At 40.5% G+C, this 25,457-nt stretch overlaps 1 protein-coding gene across 1 annotated transcript in view; it reads right to left on the reverse strand.

Annotated features, from left to right (window-relative positions):
• The window catches only part of adgrb1a (adhesion G protein-coupled receptor B1a), a 691,398-nt gene that overhangs the window by 191,163 nt on the left and 474,778 nt on the right, over positions 1-25,457 (reverse strand). Inside the window, exon 18 of the mRNA XM_070888471.1 lies at positions 4,369-4,495. Coding sequence (XP_070744572.1) covers positions 4,369-4,495 — 127 coding nt within the window. The remainder of the gene's footprint in view (positions 1-4,368; positions 4,496-25,457) is intronic.

Consider the following 25,457-nt stretch of genomic DNA (forward strand, 5'->3'; position numbering starts at 1 on the left):
TAGCACCAAGCCAGTTTCACGTATGCAGCCTGCTGGCTGTGCATCTATATATTTGATTACTGGAAAATAAACATGAATATTATTCTCAACACTAAAATGTTGGAATTTCAGCTTACAGATCTATCTTCTCAAGATTGTTGTCACGACTTGGAATTCCTGGAATGAAAATATTTGCTAGTTTGCTTATTTGCCAGATTAACCCTAGAGAAGAGGGCAAAACCTGGCTGAGATGGGGAAGGAGTCTACCTCCCCCACAGATCCAGGATTCTTTCCCAATAGTTTCACTAAGCATCAGCTCTAGTGGAGACGTCTTGTCTTTCCTGATGGTCCACCAAATTCCTAATTTTGTGTAGGGTCAAAAGTAGTAATGAGCCCAACGCAGGTGTGTATGAATGACACCTATAGTCTCAGTTTGGCTTCGTGGTAGCACTCTCACTTCTGAGTCAGACTGCACTTTGAGTTGAGTCTCTAAGATGACACGTCAATGCAGCACCAAGGGAGTGCTGCACCATTCGAGGTGCTGCCATCTGGATGAAACGTAAAACAGAGTCCCTGTCTGCCTGGTCAGGTGGATATAAAAGATCCCATGGTACTATTTGAAGAAGAGCAGGAAGTACTCCCAGTGCCCTACCAAAAACACTAAAACAGAATTAACTAATCATTTATCTCATTTGATGTTTGTGGAACCTTCCTGCGTGCAACGTGGCTGCCATGTTTGCATACATAACAATTACATGTTGTTCAGATTACAGGTCAAGAATAATTAATTGGCCATGAAGTATATGCTGAGAACACAAATAGTACAATATAAATGCAAGTTCTATGCTTACTACCACTGAGGAAACTGTGTCATGCAGTTTGAAAGAATGCACAGTTGCACGATCCTATCCAACTTAGTTCCAAGATGATAGATCTGACAGGAGAATCTGCAGCACTACTTTGATTTTAAATATGTACAAAACAAAATATTAGCACATATCAAGATCCTTACCATACCATTGAAACATCTCAAAGCACTTCACACGATGGATCACTTTCAGAATGGAATGACTGCTGTTATAGAAAGAAAGAACTTGCGTTTATATAACGCCTTTTACGATCTCAGGACCTCCCAAAGCGCTTTACTGCGAATGACATACTTGTGAAGTGTAGTCACTGTTGTAATGTAGGCAAAGGCAATACCTATTCGGCAACAGCACTTTCTCCAAAACAACAGTGAGACAAACATCAGTTAATCTATTTTCTTGCCTCTATTGAAGTAGAGAAAAATATTGGTCAAGGCACCAAGAGAACTCCCTGCTCTTCTTCAAAGAATGGGATTTTCAATGCTCCCCTTGAACAAGTCAAAAACTCAACTTAACATCTCATCCAAAAGACTGTATCTTCCACACGGTAGTCCTCCATTAGCATGGCACTAGATTGTCAACTTAAATCAAGCATTCAAGTCCTGCTGTGGTGCTCAAACCAGCAATCTTTGGGTCTAGAACTGAGAGAACTGCCAACTGAGACATGGTGACAGAATACTATGGATACTAGGCAATAACTGCTAGTGATCTATTTTGCCAGGTCCTCTAAGAATTACATATTTTTTTAAATCATGAAAAATATTGAATTTGTTTGTGGTGTTCAGTTTTGCTAGAGTTGCTTCAGTACATTTTTGTCCTAATCCCCTACCGTGTAACCCTGACAATAGACTCAACCATGATTTTGATCATTTCTGTCTCATGGGGCGGGGGGGAAAATATATACATCATTTATTCTGTAGATGTTGTGGAAATAAGTTGAGGGATATAGTATCAGAAATGAAGCACCCTCTCACTTTAATCAAGCATTTGGAGGTCCATGTAGCAGTTAATTACAAAATAAAATTCCCTCTGCCTCAGCCTTAAGAACATATGAACATAAGAAATAGCAGTTGGAGTAAGCCATTCGGCCCCTCGAGCCTGCTTTGCCATTCGGCTGAACAACTCCACTTTCCCGTCCTATCCCCGTAACTTCAGAAATCCATCTCTATTGTACTAATGTGATATTTCTATCTCCACAGCCTCTCTGAGTGACACTGCCAATTCAGTGTCAATTATCTCAAATTAGGAGGCTTTGTGCTGTTGGCCCATGCTCAACTGGGAACTGGATTGAGACATTTTACTCAGGACTCTTACAGCCTGTATATTTTTAATGAACCAAAAGATTGTTGGAAAAATTGATTAGTACCAACAATGGCAGTGAAGTAATCGTGTTCCTTTGACGGAATAATTTTCTTCTCACAATCAATAACTTTGCAAAAAGCAAAGCTGATTGTAATCATAATCTGTTCCACAGAGTTATAGGTCACTTGGGCAAGCAATAATTAATAGAGTCAATCACGTGCTTGCTACGAAAATGAACTGCCAATACTGCCCATTATACTGGTAGAGATAAAAAAGAAAACCTCAAAGGCCGGATGTCTAAAGCAAGAGCAAAAAAGCTGGAAATATACAGCAGGTTGATCAGCATCTGAAGTAGAAAACATGGGTCAGGTGTGACCCTCAAAAGAACTTCAGGTCATACCTAAATTGCTAATCCATCTTTCTCTTTCAGATGCTGCCTGATTTGCTTTGCATTTCCTGTCATTATTTATACTATTACTCATTTTTCATACACAAAAAAATCTGTCTTCTGAATGCACAAACTAATTTGTCTGCTTGATGCTGGAGTCACAATATTCTGCATGAACATTAACATTTACCAACGGGCAGATTCCACATAAAAAATGCCTTGTTCAAGACCAATACTCATTCTTTCTATTCATTTAAAAAGTTTATTTGTTTACATTTGTTGTTAAATAGATATAGATAAAATCTATAAAATCCATATTATATACAGATTGCATTTTGCTATGGTATGCATAAAAAATGCAATTTTTCAATACACAAATCACTATATAACAAAACCATTAGGATAAATGTCATTGTTATAGGTCACTGAAAAACACAGTATCAAACATACATAATGAGCATTGATAAACTGGAGATTCAATTACACAAGAATCATTAATTAAAATGTATCTGAATGAAAAACCATTTAAGTTAGTTAGTATCAGCCTTAATAGCCAGCATTAATAATATAAAGTGTAACAATCACTTGTTTATAAAAACCAAAAAAAATTCATTTTGCTGCAGTCTCCCATGATCTCTCACCAATAAATAATACATTTATATAAATAATAAATAATAATTCAAGGCAATATTCTGAAATATTAGAGTTGGTTTAGCTTGTATTTTAGACGCAACTAAGCAGCATCTATCCAACATCATGACCAGCATCCATCTTATTCTTAGTGCATGACACATCCATTCACATAAATGGTCAATTCCATTAGCAATGGACACAAAAGGACAATTTAAATAGTTTTACACTTTCACTTTATATTGGCATCAGAGTTGATTTAATAGAGAATCATTAATGTACATTTAGCATGTACAGCTGACCACAGAAGTTTTACTTCCCTGTGCTATTATAATGTATAGCACTTGAAGAATGAGCTTGTGTTTGACACATGGTGCCAAACTCACAAATTGTTTTCTTAGTTGTTCATTTAAATTCGGTAGAAAGCGAAACACACACATATGGTACAACATTTAGCAGATGTTTATCTTATAACTATGTCACTTAGTTTACCATCCTGGTGCAAAATGACTTTTTTTCTCGATCAACACTGACGTCTTGAATAAATAGCAATAATGTTTACTATCAAGTCAATTTGCATTGATTACAAATAAGCAATTGATACTTGCATGCAACACACCAAATCATATGAAGTATTAATACTCATAACAATAAAGAACATTCTGATGAGAATATTTAGCAGCCAAATAAGAATTAAATGTTGACAATCAATAGAAATGCACTGGATGTCATGTGTAATATATTTATAGTCACATTAGAAATGTAATATTCTCGATGGTGTGCACTGACCACGCACTATTCGAACATATTTACTTTATGTATAAAACAGATCTGCATTTGGCAATATGTGTGTGTGTGTTTAACCGTTTTACTCCTATATATATATATATATATATTTGAAGCAATTAAATTGCAATTTAGCCTAATATCATGTGAAAGCATTTGGATAGAACATTTGAATAAATTCTGATTGCAATTCATTCCAATACCAGGAGCCATGGTAAATTCTAGCTTCTTAATAGATGCAGCAGTCATACACATATATTTTTTAATGAAATGTCAGCCTCCAGTCACAGCTGGCATGTCCCTGGCTTTGCTGCATTCAGTCACAATGAATTTACCTGCATATTTTATATTATTTCCAGAGATTAATGCAACATTTTTTTTTTGCAAAAAAAAATATATATATTAAAAAGGACTTACCGAATCTGAAGAGAGCTGAGCCAAAATGGCGAACCTGGAGAGTCGGTCACACTGGCATTTTGTACGTGACGAGTCAATGGGGAACGTCTTGCAGCCGCGGCTCGACCAGACCCCCTGCACGGCAAAGCTGACAATTCCCAACAGGCAGAGAGAGAGAGAGAGAGAGGGGGGAAAAAACACACACATATCTAAATGGAGAGCCCCCGAAAAAAAAAGAAATGCAGCCAATCCGATACAGCGCAACAACAAAACAAAAAAAACATACACACAGGGCGATGCATCAGCTTTGCAATGCACGAGAAACATTCAATAATAAAATAAGTTTTCTGCCACATACGGAATGCTGGCAACTACTTGCATGGCAATTACTCTCCCCCCCCCCCCCCCCTCCTCCCCACACACACGCACAATAACACCTTCCCGGAGCGAATTGCAAATCAACACTTCATTCCCCATAGGAAATATTTTAAAGTAACATTATACAGCAATACATGTACAGAAAATGCAAACAATTCCGGTCCTGCAAATCTCTCTCGAGAACAGGTTCGGCTGTTTACGAAATAAACATTGCTCATTGTCTAGAATAATATAATGATATCGGGAGGACCGGCTCGCTCCAAAAGAAACGCTACCAAAACAGTAAAAGGCATGCTAAATAATATCAAAAAGGGTAGACGATTCATACCAACAGAAAATACCCGCCCCCCCAAAAAAATATCAAATGTAGCAGCTGCTCGCTACCTGCGAGCCGGGCTTTCAGTTTTACTTTGCCCCCAACCCCCCCTCCCCACAGGTTGTCCAGGCAATACTAAGATATCTGTCCTTTTAGAGACTATTAAATAACCATCTTTTCGCAGCATCAAATGGCAATTTGCATTGCCTGAAGAATGCTCGTCTGCAAACATGCCAAATAATTTAAGTATTGTACAATCACCAATGCAACAAACTACAAAAAAAAGTGCACACCAAACCTGCTTTCAAAACAAGACAACTACAGCTCCATTCCCAATAGCACAGACTTAAAGCAGAAATACACTGAAACAGTGTTCCAAGGGTTTGGGAGCTACACAGGAAAAGAAGTGATGAAAGGAGGGGAGGAAGGGAGGGGAGAAAATGCACTGGAAAAAAGCAAGTATGCCATCATTAAAGTGATGAGTCAAAGAGCTGGTGACAGATTTGGCAACGACTCATGGCAAAAGAGCTTTTCGAGCTTAACTTTATCGAGTGTGGATGATTTCTTTATTCTAAATAATTAGCTTAACACATTATTTTAAGTCCTAAACTACAGTAACAGTGCAAAACTGAAAATTTCAAAAGTCACATTGCACTTTAGGGATGTTCATCAATGAATTCAAATTAAAATTGCTGCTGTTTCTCAGATCCAAATTGTTCCTGCGAGAACAAATTTTGGCTTTAATGGCACCTGTCTCTCCTGAAATAGCTGTGTGAATATTCAGTGGGACACATTGTTCCTCTGTGCCAGATACAATTATCATGTTCAATATGCCTGAAGCCATAACAATAAAGATAGGTTTTTCAAAAAATAAAAATTTGATAAACTTTTTGTTTTCAAAATTTGTGTAGTGGGGAAGATATGCGTTCAGTCTCGAACAATCGTGTACACATACGTGCGTATGTTTTGAGTTGTGGCGAGGGAAATGTGTCTGTTTCTTGCAAATCTTGTAGGGGGTATCTGAACCCATGTCCCATGTTAGTCTAGTGTATGTGCATGTGTCCGAAGCAGTCTTGGAAGGATTAATTTGCATCAACCTTCAGCTTCACTAAACATGTATGCTGAACAAGGCTCCCACCGATTGCTGACCAAAACTGGACAGGTTTAGTCCAGTGAAAGGAAGGATAGGGAAGAGGGACTATAGCTTGAGTGCTTTGTTGCTGATGAATCATGGAATCATAGAAATTTACAGCACAGTAGGAGGCCATTCGGCCGTAAAAGAGCTATCCAGCCTAATCCCACTTTCGAGCTCTTGGTCCATAGCCTTATAGGTTACAGCACTTCAAGTGATGAGGGTTTCTGCCTCTACCACCCTTTCAGGCAATGAGTTCCAGACCCCCACCACACTCGGGGTGAAATAAATTCTTCTCAACTCCCCTCTAAACCTTCTATCAATTACTTTAACTCTATGCCCCTTGATAATTGACCTCTCTACTAAGGGAAATAGATCCTTCTTATCCACTCTATCTAGGTCCCTCATAATTTTATACACATCAATTAAATCTCTACCTCCTCTGTTCCAAAAAAGAGAACCCCAACCTAGCCAATCTTTCCTCAAAGCTAAAATTCTCCAGCCCTGGCAGCATCCTCATAAATCTCGTCTAGAACTTCTCGAGTATAATCACATCTTTTCTGTAATGTGGTGACCAGAACTGTTTACTGAAACCTTTTTAGTCTCAATAAGGGGTAGCTCCATGCCATAAGATGATGCCTGATTCACACCGTTGAAATTATTGGAGCATCTATTAAAAAAAACATACCATATGATGAAAACTGGCAACCACAGAACAAAAGCTGTAGAAAAACCCAAAGATTTATCCACACACAGTAACAGATAAAATTATGGTAGATATGTTGTGCTAAGGACAGTATTGGTGACCAAACAAATAAAAAGCACAGAAAACCAACACCTTAAAGCACCATTGTCATGATGTTCATGTAGGTTCCATTGTCAAAACAATCTCACCTGACAACTTTACCTCAAAGCTGCCAAATAGATGTTGGAACAGTATTACTGCCATCCGATTTTTGCAATGATTTCTCAATCTTGGATCACACGTTTTGTAAAAGTTAAAATATTTTAGTAGCAGACACAATAGATAACATGATGATATTGGTGAGTCACCAAATGAATCAGTACCCACTTCCTTTCACTGGGGCCTCAACTATTTACAATCTATATTAATGACTTGGATGAAGGGACCAAGTGTAATGTTGCCAAGTTTGCTGATGATACAAAGATGGGTGGGAAAGCAAGTTGTGAGGAGGACACAAGAAATCTGCAAAGGGATATAGACAGGCGAAGTGACTGGGCAAAAATTTGGTACATGGAATATAATGTGGGAAAATGTGAGATTATCCACTTTGGCAGAAAAAAATAGAACAGCAAATTATAATTTAAATGGAGAAAAATTGCAAAGTGCTGCAGTACAGAGGGACGTGGGGGTACTTGTGCATGAAACACAAAAGGTTAGTATGCAGATACAGCAAGTAATCAGGAAGGCAAATGGAATGTTGGCCTTTATTGCAAGGGAGATGGAGTATAAAAGCAGGGAAGTCCTGCTACAACTTTACAAGGTATTGGTGAGACCACACCTGGAGTACTGCGTACAGTTTTGGTCTCCATATTTAAGGAAGGATATACTTGCATTGGAGGCTATTCAGAGAAGGTTCACTAGGTTGATTCCGGAGATGAAGGAGTTGATTATGAAGATAGGTTGGGCCTATACTCATTAGAGTTCAGAAGAATAAGAGATGATCTTATCGAAACATATAAGATAATGAGGGGGCTCGACAAAGTGGATGCAGAGAGGATATTTCCACTCATAGGGGAAACTAAAACTAGGGGGCATAGTCTCAGAATAAGGGGCCGCCCATTTAAAACTGATATGTGGAGGAATTTCTTCTCTCAGAGGGTGGTAAATCTGTGGAATTCTCTGCCCCAGAGAGCTGTGGAGGCTGGGTCATTGAATATAATTAAGGTGGAGATAGACAGATTTTTGAGCGATAAGGGAATAAAGAGTTATGGGGAGCGGGCAAGGAAGTGGAGCTGAGTCCATGATCAAATCAGCCATGATCTTATTAAATGGCTGAGCAGGCTCGAGGGGCCAAATAGTCTACTCCTGCTCCTATTTCTAATGTTCTTATGTTTTTTGCAATTGTTATTTGGTCACAAGATTTCATATCTGTAGCACTCATTTTTAGAAAGGACTTAATATAATATGTGGTGCATTGTGGTAGTAAGTGAGCTTTGCTTAGTGAACAGGGCTGTGGAAAACACTGAAGAACTCTTTTATTGGAGTGAAAGTGTTGCGAGTGTGCTGATGTGGTCACTCACTATGCCATTGTCTGGTGGGTTTTGCTTATGTCTATAGATCTTTGCCAGTTTCCATATGGAGGGGCCAAGAGGCAAGGAGTAGAGTATGCATCCAGTGTTTGACGTGTGACTTACATGGGGGCTGCTAGATTTTAAATAATTTCTCATGATTTAACCTCGAAGAGTAGGTGCTTTCCTTTTGTCAACTGGGGTATTTTCATAGTGTCTCTATCAACATTCACCACTTATGTCCAAGATAATGACGCCCCATTTAAGTGGTGCATAAAAAGAGCTTATGTACCCTTTCTAATTTGTTTTGTAAATCCTACTGTTTATGTATACTGTTTGATTTCATAATTATTTTATATTTTTGATCCAAAGTATCCAACAGATCACACCTCCTCTACTCTCCCCAGGTCTCTTATCTGTCACTTTACTACATGCTGTGTGAGAAGCTGAGTCAGACTGCTAATGGGTGGGAATATACAACTGCAGTCTGATCAGCACACCCACATGGAAAATGGTAGTGCCGGTGGGGTAGCAGAGTGCAAGTCTTTCTTAGATTTGATTTTTAACTAGACTTTTATATTTAACGGATTGTTGGTGGGAGGATTGCAATAATACTACTTCTACATCAATATCACTGTAGCTACAGCAGGCAGTGTATTAAAAAAAAATCTTGGAATTATATCATCTTCTTCTTGGCAGTCCCCCGGAGTCGGGGATGACCTGCTTCCCTGGAGTGGGACTTGAACCCATACATAACCTTCTGACTCAGATGAGAGCGTGCTGTACCAAATTCAAATTTTAATATAGTTCAGCTCATTCAATGAGTATTACAAAATAAGAAATGGATTAGTGCTGTACAAATAGCCCAATGGGTAAAAGCACTATGTGGCCGAATCCTACTAAACAAGGTTAGTTACATTTAGACTCTTGGAAAGACTTGGATTTAAATAATATCTTATCATCAGAGTAAAAGAAATAGGAGCAGTAGTAGGCCATTTGCCCCCTCGAGCCTGCTCCACCATTCAATAAGATCATGGCTGATCTTCAACCTCAACTCCATTTGCCTGCACTATCCCCATTTCCCTTGATTACCTTAATATTCAAAAATCTGCCGATCTCTGTCTTGAATATACTCAACGAGTGAGCATCCACAGCCCTCTGGGGTGGAGAATTCAAAAAATCCACCACCCTCTGAGTGAAGACATTTCTCCTCATCTCAGTCCTAAATGGCCGACTACTTATTCTGAGACTGTGAGCCTCTGGTTCTAGACTTCCCAGCCAGTGAAACATCCTCCCTGCATCTACCCTGTCAAGCTCTGTAAGAATGTTGTATGTTTCAATTAGATCACCTTATCATGTTGTCAGAATGTCTCAGGGCTCTGCATATAATTTTTGGAGTGTAAAAGCGAGCTGATCTCAGCCAGAGCAGTAGTGATTGTTGCAACTGGCCCCTACAGTAACTGCTGGAGGATATGTATATGTAGAGAGGATCAGGTTTAAGCTCAACTTGTTCTGTCCCTCCCAAACAGCCAGCTATTATTCATTCAATACTAAGGCTCATTTGGAGAATAGGCAGTTGGATACTGGGATAAATCTTCCCCCTAACAAAATTTCTTTGAATTTTTTTGCTTAAGAGCAAGAAAATTACAACATTGAATTCAGCTAAGTCAATATCCCACAACCAGGAATGGAGAGCCAGAGGCATACCTAGCAGCAAGCATTCTGAAGGCTATAGGTGAAGAGCTTGTTCGATGCATTATGACATGAAAAGATAAAGATTCACATCTACGGATTCCTCATATCGTATTCAAAATCTCAGCCATACTGTTGGGGACATGCTAAGCAATGGCCAGTAAGAGGTCAATACCAGAGACACACCTCATTCATCCTATCATAGACAACTAACATCAGCATGTGTAGAAACCAGGGGACAGTTCAAACTCCCCTTGTCTTTTCTGCCAATTGAATAATGTGTGGCAAAGGAAGATTTATAGTCAGGAAAGAAAAATTTAAATGGGTGATAAAAAAAAAAACACTGTAGCTAAAAATATTTATGTTATTAAAGTCCAATGGCTTAGTGGGTAAATATACTTTGATGCTTAGCCATACAGCAGCAGCAGGTCGCTGGTCCAATCCCAGTTTTGTGTTGAGTTATATCTGTCAGGGCAGAAGTTAGGGTGCCATAATTGTCCTTGCTCCCCAAGGAAAGGAGAAAAAAAAATACAACTAGGATTCCCACCCTAGTTGTTACACCATATTCCCTGCATAAAAATGTGTGTGCATGATTGTTGGGAGAGAACTGGGTCAGCATCAGTCACAATGCCCCTATGATTAAATAGCCCACTGATATTAACTATCGAAGTTCAAACATCAGAAATGGTCACTTGAGCAAGGACTTTTAAGTGAGAAGAGAGAGGGGGATTTTAACCTACATATCGATTGGTCAAATCAAATCGCACGGGGTAGCCTCGAGGAGGAATTCATAGAATGCATACGGGATTGTTTCTAAGAACAGTATGTTACAGAACCTACAAGGGAGCAAGCTATCTTAGATCTGGTCCTGTGTAATGAGACAGGAATAATAAACGATCCGAGTAAAAGATCCTCTCGGAATGAGTGATCACAGTATGTTTGAATTTGTAATACAGATTGAGGGTGAGGAAGTAGTGTCTCAAACGAGCGTACTATGCTTAAACAAAGGGGACTACAGTGGGATGAGGGCAGAGTTGGCTAAAGTAGACTGGAAACACAGACTAAATGGTGGCACAATTGAGGAACGGTGGAGGACTTTTAAGGAGCTCTTTCATAGTGCTCAACAAAAATATATTCCAGTGAAAAAGGGCGGTAAGAGAAGGGATAACCAGCCGTGGATAACCAAGGAAATAAAGGAGAGTATCAAATCAAAGACCAATGCGTATAAGGTGGCCAAGGTTAGCGGGAAACTAGAAGATTGGGAAAATTTTAAACGACAGCAAAGAATGACTAAGAAAGTAATAAAGAAAGGAAAGATAGATTACGAAAGTAAACTTGCGCAAAACATAAAAACAGATAGTAAAAGCTTTTACCGATATATAAAACAGAAAAGAGTGACTAAAGTAAATGTTGGTCCCTTAGAAGATGAGAAGGGGGATTTAATAATGGGAAATGTGGAAATGGCTGAGACCTTAAACAATTATTTTGCTTCGGTCTTCACAGTGGAAGACACAAAAATCATGCCAAAAATTGCTGGTCACAGGAATGTGGGAAGGGAGGACCTTGAGACAATCACTATCACTAGGGGGGTAGTGCTGGACAGGCTAATGGGACTCAAGGTAGACAAGTCCCCTGGTCCTGATGAAATGCATTCCAAAAGAGATGGCGGAAGTTATAGCAGATGCATTCGTTATAATCTACCAAAATTCTCTGGACTCTGGGGCGGTACCAGCGGATTGGAAAGCAGCTAATGTAACGCCTCTGTTTAAAAAAGGGGGCAGACAAAAGGCAGGTAACTATAGGCTGGTTAGTTTAACATCTGTAGTGGGGAAAATGCTTGAAGCTATCATTAAGAAAGAAATAACGGGACATCTAGATAGGAATAGTGCAATCAAGCAGATGCAACATGGATTCATGAAGGGAAAATCATGTATAACTAATTTACTGGAATTCTTTGAGGATATAACGAGCATGGTGGATAGAGGTGTACCGATGGATGTGGTGTATTTAGATTTCCAAAAGGCATTCGATAAGGTGCCACACAAAAGGTTACTGCAGAAGATAAAGGTACGCGGAGTCAGAGGAAATGTATTAGCATGGATAGAGAATTGGCTGGCTTACAGAAAGCAGAGAGTCAGGATAAATGGGTCCTTTTCGGGTTGGAAATCGGTGGTTAGTGGTGTGCCACAGGGATCGGTGCTGGGACCACAACTGTTTACAATATACATAGATGACCTGGAAGAGGGGACAGAGTGTAGTGTAACAAAATTTGCAGATGACACAAAGATTAGTGGGAAAGCGGATTGTGTAGAGGACACAGAGAGGCTGCAAAGAGATTTAGATAGGTTAAGCAAATGGGCTAAGGTTTGGCAAATGGAATACAATGTCGGAAATGTGAGGTCATCCACCTTGGAAAAAAGAACAGTAAAAGGGAATATTATTTGAATGGGGAGAAATTACAACATGCTGCGATGCAAAGGGACCTGGGGGTCCTTGTGCATGAATCCCAAAAAGTTAGTTTTCAGGTGCAGCAGGTAATCAGGAAGGCAAATGGAATGTTGGCCTTCATTGTGAGAGGGATGGAGTACAAATGCAGGGAGGTCCTGCTGCAACTGTATAGGGTATTGGTGAGGCCGTACCTGGAGTACTGCGTGCAGTTTTGGTCACCTTACTTAAGGAAGGATATACTAGCTTTGGAGGGGGTACAGAGACGATTCACTCGGCTGATTCCGGAGATGAGGGGGTTACCTTATGATGATAGATTGAGTAGACTGGGTCTTTACTCATTGGAGTTCAGAAGGATGAGGGGTGATCTTATAGAAACATTTAAAATAATGGAAGGGATAGACAAGATAGAAGCAGAGAGGTTGTTTCCACTGGTGGGGGAGACTAGAATTAGGGGGCACAGCCTCAAAATACGGGGGAGCCAATTTAAAACCGAGTTGAGAAGGAATTTCTTCTCCCAGAGGGTTGTGAATCTGTGGAATTCTCTGCCCAAGGAAGCAGTTGAGGCTAGCTCATTGAATGTATTCAAATCACAGATAGATCGATTTTTAACCAATAAGGGAATTAAGGGTTATGGGGAGCGGGCGGGTAAGTGGAGCTGAGTCCACGGCCAGATCAGCCATGATCTTGTTGAATGGCGGAGCAGGCTCGAGGGGCTAGATGGCCTACTCCTGTTCCTAATTCTTATGTTATGTAAAACAATTTTCATTGAACATAAAATAACACTTTTAATATAAATACAATCCCACAATAATAAAAAAAAGTGACAAATGAGTGGACATTTAACACTTACCTCTTCAAAGACCCTCCCCACCCCCTCACCCCATGCTGAATTTGGTCAGGCAAATAATGGAATATGAATTCTACAAATGAAGAAATACCACTTCAGATAAGCTTGCAATCAAATGATTCAAAGCTATGAAATAACAACGAAGCTGTTCCCCACTGTGCTGTGTGTCATTCATTTAATGCACAATCAATTGAGGGGAAAATTTACATAAATAAATAATAAATCAATGAAATAAGTCAATTACAATTCCAAAAAGAAAATCATTATGGTAATTTTGGTAAATCATGGCTGTGCTGTCATTTTATTTTAAATGTCAATCATTTATCCCGTTATATTTCACACATACACCCACACATATAAATAAAAACTGCAAAAGGTCCTACAAGCAAGTGCAATTCGCAACCTATCCCAGTATGAAAGTGCACGATTAGAAGAAAGCTAGCATGGCTCATTTCAAATGAACCATTAAATGACTTCATTTTATGCTGCTGCATGAAGCAGGATTTGCAAACGCAATGGAGAATAAAAATATACTGAAGTGCACTCTACAGTACTAGCCAACTACTCCACCACACAGACCCTGGTTTGACCTGTTATATCAGTGAAGATTTCTGAGCCACAATAAAAATCGCAATTTAGACACAGCTAAAAGGGAATAAATCCATTCTAAAACAAATAAATCCTGCTTTGCTCAGCTGTGTTCTTCCTTTGCTTGCTCTCCAGTAAAAGAAGCAAAGAGAATCTTATTAGGAGACAGCCATTGGACCATTTATATCTTAAGTGAAAATGCAATTTTGAAATAAAATTACTGGTTCTACTCATGGTTTTAATCTCTTCCTTTGGAGAAGTGCTTGCCTCTCACTCAGTAACTGCTGAGCTTAATGGTTGGGAGTTGCAGATACAGAACCAGAGACCCTTAATCTGTAATAATTGTTAGGAGCATTACTAAAGTGGCCATTTCACAAATAAAATGATGATGACCCATGAGATTCACTTTTTGCAGTCATAAGTAAGTGCAAATGTGTTGATTGTACTCTCTGTCCCTGGACATGCATCATCTGAACATTGATTTTGGTTGAAGATATGGGATAAAACTATTGCCTTGGGAGTTGCAAAGAGTTTACTCACAGCCTGGATATTTCAGTTGACACATTATACTCTTGGACTTTTTGCTGTTTCCCCAGTTTTCTCCTCTCTTCCCCCGAATGCGCTGACTTATGACGAGGTGCATTTCCACAAGGGTTAGCTGCTTTTCATTACTTTTCCCTATTAAGCTTGGACAGTAAGCATAGGCAGATGACTGTGTTCCAGGAGGCACCATTGGTGAGCGGGATGCTGTTGCTGCTTTAAGTCGAGACGTGAACACTTTCTAGTTGGTATCATTATATAGTGACCAGGAATGAGATTCCTGGCTATTTCTCCCCTCGTCTAGCAAAGGACACTGAGACAAGCGGCCAGCTAATGTTTGTTAAGCCTGCAGAGCCTGAGTTTTGTGTCTGAGACCTTTCTGGACTTGATGGCTAAGTTCCATAGCAAGCAGTACTTTTAACAGCAAGCAATTGGAACAATTCTAAGACAAAATATTTTTTCTTGCAGCCTGAAAAATGCAGTAAAGAAATTTGTTTTTGATTACATTTGAACTAGAGTTCATTTCTAAGCAAACCTTTTTCACACAGTTAATGCAGGCTACATATAGGCTCGGATACAGTTTGCAATGTCTACAGTCTCTCTTCTGTTACTTGATGACCCCCTTGTGCCAGTTTTTTACCACTATTCATCAGTGTACAGGTATAACTAATTGATATGTAGCAGCTCAGTGCACAGGTACAACATGTTATTGTGTGGTTCCCAGTTAAGAACAACTCGATTAAGAGCAATATTACTTTTCATGATTAGCAACAATTCTGTAAGATTTATTCCAGCTCAAGAGCAAAACGTTTACAACAGCTTACATTTATATATCGTTAAAGTAGAAAAATGTTCCAATAGATACATATTGACGATTTAGATGATAATTAAACTGCATGGCTATTGAGAGGAGCTAAATTACCAAGGTCAAATTTGTTAATGGTCAAGATAGCAAATACCCACTATTAATATAAAATAAATGGAGGATTTGAATTTGCCATCAATGCACCATTCCATCAGGACATTTATCAACTCATGATATCTTCTCCAATCTCCTGCCATATCCAAAACTGACAACAGCACAAGAAGGGGTATTATTTATAAAAATAAATCTCCATACAATTTAAAACAAACCGGAAGTCTCAGAGAGGATTACAGTAATCCAATCTCACAGCGGTTGGTGAACAAACCTGTTGCAGTTTATGATATGTCTAAATCCGTGGATTAGATTAATGCAATATAATCCACTGCTAATCAACCAGTGTACTCCACACAATATTAATTGATTGAATTATTTTCCAAATTATTTTCCAAAAAAACAGTTGTTGATTTTATTACTCAATCAGCTTTCAACGATTATGTAAAAATCATTAGTCCTTCAATGTGAACATCAAAATGCATCGACTACATGGAGTTCACTGGCCATTGGCACAAGCTTTGATAGTCATTGCTGTCGAGAATATAAACTATATAAGACCACTTCTAGGAGCTCCACGGTATATTTTAGGCAAAGTAATGGATACATATGTTTGTTATTGAAGATTATAAATTGCTGAAGCGTTATCTTCATGTGATATTACTGCCTTTACTGCCTTTTAATCATGTCCTGACATCTATTATTCTTTCTCAACCCAACTTTAAACAATTATTTTTCCACTCCTTTTCTCCCTCCATATGCACTTTCCAGCAGTGGGTCACACTCTGGAGCTGACACGCTGGTTAATTTTTCTCCTCTCCAGCCTGGGATCCTGAAGTGTCCCTAACGTAGCTCTGGTTGAGATCAGATAAGTAGCTCAGGCAAAAGATCGAACCTTGGTCTACAGGTCTGTGCGGCTGGTTACCACACGAGATGATGCTTTTTCCAACTGAGCCACCAGGGCTAGTTTTTTAAAAATCACTTACTTTTAAAACTAGTGCACCCCGAGGCTGCTTGCTCGAAACTGCAGCTATGTTTACTCACTTATTTGTAGCCTGACCCCATTTCTCTGGTACAAGGATGAATGTATAGGCTCATTGCTGTGCCTGTCCCGGGGCAACAGCAGAAGCCAGTAGAATTAGCCATTTGAGGATGTATTGCAGCGTAAAATAGGAAAACAAGACAAAAGCCTCAGAATCAATTCTTGGCATTAAAGAAAGACTTGCCTTTATATAGCGCCTTTCACAACCACCTGACATATCAAAGTGCTTTACAGCAAAAGTACTACTTTTGGAGTGTAGTCACTGTTGTAAAGTGGGAAGTGGGCAGCCAATTTGCCCACAACAAGCTCCCACAAACAACAATGTAATAATGACCAGACAATCTGTTTTTGCTATATTGATTGAGGAATAAATATTGGCCAGGACACCGGGGATAGCTCCTCTGATCTTCTTTGAAATAGTGCCATGGGATCTTTTTAAGTTCAGCTGAGTGGGCAGACGGGGCCTCGGTTTAACGTCTCATCCGAAAGACAGCACCTCCGACAGTGTTGCACTCCCTCAGCACCGCACTGGAGTGTCAGCCTAGATTTATGTGCTCAAGTCCCTAGAGTGGGACTTGAACCCTCAACTTTCTGACTAAGAGGAGAGGATGCTACCCAATGAGCCACAGCTGACACATTAACATCATAACATTGCTTATTCATAAGAACATAAGCACATAAGAACATAAGAAATAGGAGTTGGAGTAGGCCATACGGCCCCTCGAGCCTGCTCCGCCATTTAATACGATCATGGCTGATCTGATCATCAACTCATTTCCTGCCCGCTCCCCATAACCCCTTAGTCCCTTATTGGTTAAGAAACTATCTGTCTTAAATTTATTCAATGACCCAGCTTCCACAGCTCTCTGAGGCAGAGAATTCCACAGATTTACAACCCTCTGAGAGAAGAAATCCCTACTCATCTCAGTTTTAAATGGGTGGCCCCTTATTCTAAGATTATGCCCCCTAGTTCTAGTCTCCCCCATCAGTGGAAACATCCTCTCTGCATCCACCTTGTCAAGCCCCCTCATAATTTTATACGTTTCGATAAGATCACATTCTTCTGAATTCCAATGAGTAGAGACCCAACCTATTCAACCTTTCCTCATAAGTCAACTCCCTCATCTCCGGAATCAACCTCGCGAACCTTCTCTGAACTGCCTCCAAAGCAAGTATATCCTTTCTTAAATAAGGAAAACAAAATTACATGCAGTATTCCAGGTGTGGCCTCACCAATACCCCGTATAACTGTACCAAGACTTCCCTGCTTTTATACTCCATCCCCTTTGCAATAAAGGCCAAGATACCATTGGCCTTCCTGATTACTTGCTGTACCTGCATACTAACCTTTTGTGTTTCATGCACCAGGACCCCCAGGTCCCGCTGTACTGCAGCACTTTGCAATTTTTCTCCATTTAAATAATAACTTGCTCTTTGATTTTTTTTCTGCCGAACTGGTTGACCTCACACTTTCCAACATGGTACTCCATCTGCCAAATTTTTGCCCACTCACTTAGCCTGTCTATGTTCTTTTGCAGCTCTTTTCTGTCCTCCTCACACATTGTTTTTCGTCCCATCTTTGTATCGTCAGCAAACTTGGCTACATTACACTCTGTCCCTTCATCCAAGTCATTAATATAGATTGTAAATAGTTGGGGTCCCAGCACTGATCCCTGCACCACCCCACTAGTTACTGATTGCCAACCTGAGAATGAACCATATATCCCAAGTCACCTTTTCCCTGCCAAACAGGCTACACTTACCACATGTCATGAGTCAAAATGCTTATGTAGAACAAATAAGGGGTTCAGATACATAGATCTTTAAAGTGGAAGCCAAGTTGATAAGATTATAAAAAATTGGATCATGGGATCTTATATTTTATAAATAGTGTAATGTATGGATCTGTGAGTATGCTCACAGGTTTGTAGAGCTGATGCATTGCGAGTGGCTTAGCCAGTCGCGTGATGTTCACAAGACTCAATAAAACCCCAGTCAGTTGGGTCTAGGTCATCCACGATGAGGTATGCAGTTGTGAGCATAGTAGATGAACTGGTAATGTGTAGTGTGATTGTTAAACTTTTGTTAATAAATGAACTAGATCTTAACAGCAATGTGTTGCTATGAACTCTTAAGCAAGAACCAATGACGCAAATACATTACAAATAGTAACAGAGTATAAAAGCAAATAAACCATTTGTTGGGTAGCAGGTAGAATATTGTGTGAAGTTTTAGGTGTCTTATTTTAGGAAAAATGTCAAAATCATGGAGAGGGTACAGAAGAGATTTGTCTAGCAGGGATGAGTGATAAGCATATGAGGGAGAAGTGATAGAGTTAAATGCAGAAAGATGGGAGAAGGCTCGAGTGGAGCATAAACGCATGGACTGGTTGGACTGAATGGCCTGTTTCTGTGCAGTATGTAATCCTATGAGGCTTTAGTTGCGAGGAGAGTAAAAAAAATGGTACTCATCATTAGAATAAAGAAGATTAAGAGATGTAACAGAGTTGTTTGAAAGTATGAGAAATTTTGATAAAGTAAATCAGGGAAAACTTTTAAGTGGTCAATGAATTGGTAACTATCGGGCATAAATTTAAGATTAACACTAAGGTACAAAGGGAAAGATTAGCAGATTTTTTTTTAAGCAAAGCAATGTTAGGACATGGAATACCCAGCAGAATCCATAATAACTTTTAAAAGGGAAGTGGATTCATATTTGAAAAAGAAAAATGTCAATGCTTATGGGGAAAGGGCAGGGGTATTATTGGGCTAAGTGGAGGGATCATTCAAAGAGCTGGCACAGTTGCAATGGGTTGAATCAGCTTGATCTGTGATGTAAAATGCAATGATACCAGGGTGTGCCATTTGAAATGAATTCTGCACACTCCATGATTTTTCAACATCTATATATTGGTAATGTGGTTCATTATTTGTAATCATTAAAGGATTAATATGACTGGTGCCTTGTAATTATCTGCTAGATTTTCATTCCCATTAAACTCACACGGTCAAAAATCATACATTTCAAAACGACACACTCCCACATTCAACTGATGGGTTGTTAATTCCAAAATAAGTAGCATTTCTCACATTTTTTTTTAAACAAAGGAAAATATAACTCATGTGGAAGAACTTTAGTTCACGATATAGGAAGGGGTTAAATTTCTCTTTTCCTTTTAGTAAGTTTAATTCTGTGCTGAGACTGCAGAATCCTGCAAGGCCAGAAAATACTTGATGTCTCTTCTTTGTTAGAAAAGAACAGATAACATGAAAGCTGTACATCTGGTATTTGTATATGTTAAGATACCCCCATTGCCTGGACAAACTGATTTCTCTGATAAGAGGGGCTTTTAGTGATGATCTTGCTGACCCTCGAAAAGATTGAATAATGACGTGACAAGATACTGTTGGGCTGTGTAAACTGACCTTTGTGCCCTGTTTAGAATTGGTAATGTTCCTGAATAATGTAGGTGTCAATTGTAGAGATAAAATTCCTTTTTTTCTGTATAAAGATGGAACAAGTTTCTATAGAATTTCAGAGAATTGCCTTGGTAAGGACCAAGCATCTCTCCGAGATATCTCGCCTGTACATATTAAAAGAATCTCTTGAAGCAAGACTCTGAAATCTCCGCTTGAGTTACTTTAACTTAGAAATTTCCTCGACAGTTTCTGGCGTAGTCTGCAGGACCTCTGATAACGAGATCCCAAACGAACAAGTTTAAAAGTAAAAATTGGCTTAAAAGAAAAAGAGGAATTTTAAAAGGATTTTCCCAGCTTAAGGGGGAAAGTGCCTAGGCTGTCCTAGAAAAGGGGGCAAGCCGCCGAGATCCCGGAAGGGTGAGGCATAGGGTAGCTACCGTAAGAAGCTAAAATAACAAGAAAGCTAAAGGAGACCCGAGCCGAGCCGAAAAGAGACACCGGTGAGCGCTTTGTAAATACTGTGTGTGTATATATTTTTGTGGGCGTGTCTTAACCTCTCGTTTCAGGAAACACCGCGAGAAACTGCACCCGGAGAGAATGGGAAACAGCTCTAGTCGAGCAGGATGCTTGCGTCCAGTTCCTAGAAAAGGGAAGAAAACCGACCCTCCAACTAAAAGAATGAGTATGCAGCGTAAAACTGAAAAAAGGATTCGTAAGGTAGTAAAGCAACGAGAGAAGGTAGGAGATCCAATTGTGCCACCCGGCTCGCCGGCGGACACTGTAATTAAAGAAACAGGAGATGACCAATACGCGATAACGTTTAGTTGCGATTTATATGGTTGGTCTGATGGGGACTGGCCATATGGAGGAAGTTTTAAATTGTCTTTAATCGAAGAATGGAGGAAAATAACTAAGGAAGGGGGAGGAGACCCTACTTGGGACAAAGATTATATGGATAAATGTTTTATTAAATGGCTAGAGGTTGCAAAAAGACATCAGCCTCCGAAAGTAAAAATATCAGAGAATAAATCAGGAGAGAAAGAAAGGGGGAGCCAATCTGAGAGCTGGTATGGTCCTAAGGTCACAAACAACCCCAGCTCAGGCAGAAGCCGACTCTACCCTCCTCCTCCAAAATCCCCGAGTAATGATAGGAACCACAGCGGTTTTAAAACCCTGGTCTCCGGGAGAGGCCAGAGATATGATCTCTGCAGCCCCAAACCCGGTAAAGAAACCTGTTGCATTTCATAACTGGCTTGAGCAGACCTGTACAATTTATAATCCGCTACCAGGGGATGTTAAACTATTATTACAAGCAGCGTACGGATCTTCCTGGCAGGGAGTAAAAGATATGTTCCATATCCCGCCCGGAGAAGAAGGGGATTGGAGAGCTAATAATGATTTGCTAAATGAAGGAAACGAATCTTTAACACACTGGCTACAGAATAGAGGACGGAATGCAATTCTACAAGGGGCTAGACAACATGGGGATATAGGGGAGGTTACTCGCTGTTTGCAGAAAGCGGAAGAATCAATGATAGATTTCGCAGCCAGGTGGAAAAATAGCTGGGAGGAGTATGCAGGAATACCCTTAGATACGAATGAACCTTTAGCAGTACAAACACTGCTGAACTGCATGTTACCACAGCATGCAAAGACCTACAAAATTAAAGTTTTAGATTGGCAAGGAAAAACCTGGAAAGAGACAGTCACTGTCTTGGCAAACATGGACAGGGAGGGATTGTTCAATTACGTAAGTAAAACCAAAGCAACAGGTCAATATTACCAGCAGAGAGGCGGAGGGCAGGCGCAGAATCGAGGGGGATTTAGGGGTGGAGGAAGAGGAAGAGGACAGTGGTCACAGCGAGATCGCTCTCAAGATGAGTGTAGAAATTGTGGAAGAATAGGGCATTGGGCTCGCGACTGTAGATGCCCGCCCAAACAGAATAGAGGGTCGCAAGGGAACTTTTCCGAACCTCCACCTCCACCAGCCCCTCAATTTTCCTTTTCTAACCCCAATCCGTATCAATCAGCATAGGGATGCCCCAGAGGCATAACGGTACAGGCAGCGACTCTTCGCTTATCAACGGACATAGAAGAAAATCCCTTAGCAATACTAAAAGTAGGAAACACTTATGTAAAGTTCCTGGTGGATACCGGCGCCACTATGTCCTCTGTACCGCCCTCTGTGGGATTACCCGTAAGCAACACCACTGTTTTAAGCATGGGTGTGGCCGGCGTCCCCTTGAAAGATTTTTTATCCGAACCTACTAAATTGACAATTGAAGGACAACAAGTTAATGACGAAACCCTGATAGTCTCTAAGACAACGCCTCTCCCTCTATTAGGAAGACAGACTTTGTGCAAACTAGGAGCCACAATATATTGCACAAAGGAAGGGATGTTTATGGAGATCCCTCCAAATAACATTCATCAGTTCTTTAATGGGATAGAAAGAGAGAAAGAGGAAAAGAATGAAGAAAGTGCTGCCCTTTATAGTTGGCAACTGAGTGGCAACTTCTACTCCCCCCTGATAAAAGAGGCAGTGGAAAACTTAAAGATTAAAATTGACCCTAATATTAAAGAGTTATTGTATATCATCTTAACAAGCTTTGAGGCAGTTCAGCTTCACTGTACAGCCTGGTATACTCGACACAGGGCTGAAGACTATCAGCGCTTTGTGCAACCGTTCTTAAATAAAAACGAAGTAATAGAAGCTACTCCCCACATTTATTTCGGATCTGAAGGGTTGGGGGTGGCCGTGGAGCTAACACCGTTACAACAAAAACGATTTAAAGAAGAAAATACGACACCCCATCTGACATTGGCTGTAAAGCCCCCAGCAAAACCTAAAGACATGGGCGGGATAATCTTAGACATAGAAGAGAAAAGACAGCGACCAGGTTATCAACCATGGGCGATGATAGAACTGCAGGATATACGGCTAGAATTTATCACCCGTGACAGAGGAATTCTCCACTGGGAGAGAAAAGGGCACGATGCTACGTTTGAAAAACAGCAACCCCCCGGACAAACTAGCCCTAACATACCAATGGCACTGAGTCAAGTGTCCCCCGAACTCTGGGCTAAACATAAAAACCATGTTGGACAAGTCTATTCTGCGGTGCCCCATAGGGTCCCCACCTAAAGTGGAATGGACCCCTGAGAGGGAAGAAGCATTTAAACAGTTAAAAAAATGCTATTACTAACGCTCCAGCATTGGGACTTCCGAACTATTCGAAACCTTTTCAAATGTATGTGAATGAAAAAGAAGGATTCGCAACAGCAGTGTTAACCCAAGAACATGGTGGGGGAAATAGACCAGTTGCTTATTATTCGGTAATGCTCCCCCCAGTAGTACGAGGAATGCCTGCTTGTCTGCGTGCTGTAGCCGCTACTGCGGTCATGGTGGAAAAATCAGTACCAATTGTATTGGACTATCCGTGCACTGTTATCACCGCGCATGCGGTGCTGTTATTGTTGAATTCCGCAGCAACTCAGCATTTCACAGCATCCCGAAGGACAGGCTACGAGGTGCTGCTGTTGTCACACCCTAACTACACTTTTCGCCGTGCGCCTGCAGTAAACCCTGCTGTTTTTGTTCCTACCAGCTCCACTAGAGAAATAGAGGACCCAGACCAGCACGACTGTCTGTCAACAGTGGAGATGGCTACCATGCCTAGACCAGATTTGCTTACGGAACCAATGGACAATCCCGATCTCATTCTTTATACAGATGGGTCGTCTCACAGACCATCAGACAATTTGCTCCTGGCAGGCTATGCTATTGTGAACCCATATGAAATTGTTGAGGCATTTGCCTTGCCCCCCGGAACCTCGGCACAGGCAGCTGAATTGTTCGCCCTAACTAGAGCATGTATATTAGCTAAAAAATCAATCTTCTAATATATATACCGATTCAAGATATGCATTTGGTGTAGTCCATGATTTTGGACAACTATGGAAAAACAGAGGCTTCATCACCTCTGGCGGGAAGCATATTAAGCACTCACAATTAGTGCTTAACCTGATAGATGCCATTCAATTGCCAAAAAGGGTTGCTGTTATTAAATGCGCAGCCCACACAACTGGTGAAGATGAAGTATCAATAGGAAATAGGAGGGCCGACGAGGCGGCCCGACGAGCCGCTTTGGAACAGACGTGCTGCCTACAGGCAGCCTCAGTCTCCCCTCTGCCAACACTGAGCGCCCAACAACTTGAAATAGCACAGCAACAAGTTACAGTGCAGGAAAGAAAAACATGGGAGAAACAAGGATGTTTTTTAAAAAATATCTGGACCCATCCTGACGGACGAACTGTATGTCCCAGGTCTTTGTTTTTGCCCTTGTCTCGCCTAGCTCATGGTCAGGCTCACATGGGCAAAGGAGGGATGATACATGCTATCAATGCGCAATGGTATGCACCAGGAATAACAGTAATAATTGAGAAAATTGCTAAAACCTGCCAAATTTGCCAACAAAACAATAGAGGAAAGACGCCTGCAGAATATGACCATCTACCCCAACCAAGCATGCCCTTTGAAAATTTGCAAATTGATTTTGTCCACATGCCTCCAGTATTAGGCTTTAAGTATCTATTAGTAATAGTAGATATGTTTACAAGGTGGGTAGAGGCATATGCAACAAGGAAGGATGATGCCCGAACAGTAGTGAAGATCCTATTTAAAGAAATAGTGCCAAGATATGGGATACCTATGGGAATCAATAGTGACAGAGGAACACATTTTACAGGAAAAATAGTGCAGAATCTAGCCGAAGCGCTAGGTTTCCAGTGGAAATTGCACATACCGTATCAACCTCAGTCCTCAGGCATGGTGGAAAGAGTCAATGGAGTGATAAAGTCCACCCTTACTAAAGTATGTCAAGAAACAGGACTAAAATGGCCAGATGCCCTTCCATTGGTACTATATACCATAAGAAACCAAAAGAACCGAAATACTGGTTTGACACCCCATGAAGCCTTATTAGGAAGGCCAATGCCTACTGGTGTGAAACCGCCACTAGGAGCAGAAAAGGTAGCATTAATTTGGAATGACGAAAAGTCGCTAAAATATGCTCAGGCCATGTGTGAAATAGCGAGAAGCCTGCATGAGCGAATAAAACAGACCCAAGTACCTCCGTCAGAGGGAAACATGCACCCTTTCAGGCCGGGAGAGCAAGTATTAGTGAAAACTCTAAACAAGGAATCTTTTTCTCCTAGGTGGAAGGGACCATATCAGATAATCCTCACAACAAGAACCGCCCTGAAACTGGAAAAACATCCAAATTGGATACACGCCACCCGATGTAAATACTACCTTCCAGACGAAACACAGCAAGAAGAAGAAATACCGAGCTAGGGCGGACACACCCCGAAAAGAACTGTACTCATCCCCTTTTGTTTCTACCGAGACAGGCTGGACTAAGAGCATAATACCCCGAAGTATCAAGCTAGATGTCAGAACTTGCCTGTATACCAATTTGGGTCTTTATCTTGTAGATCACTGTTACTATTGTACTAGTAAGCTATTATTTTAACGAAT

The sequence above is a fragment of the Pristiophorus japonicus genome, chromosome 1, assembly GCF_044704955.1.
Source record: "Pristiophorus japonicus isolate sPriJap1 chromosome 1, sPriJap1.hap1, whole genome shotgun sequence".
Classification (NCBI taxonomy): Eukaryota; Metazoa; Chordata; class Chondrichthyes; family Pristiophoridae; genus Pristiophorus; species Pristiophorus japonicus.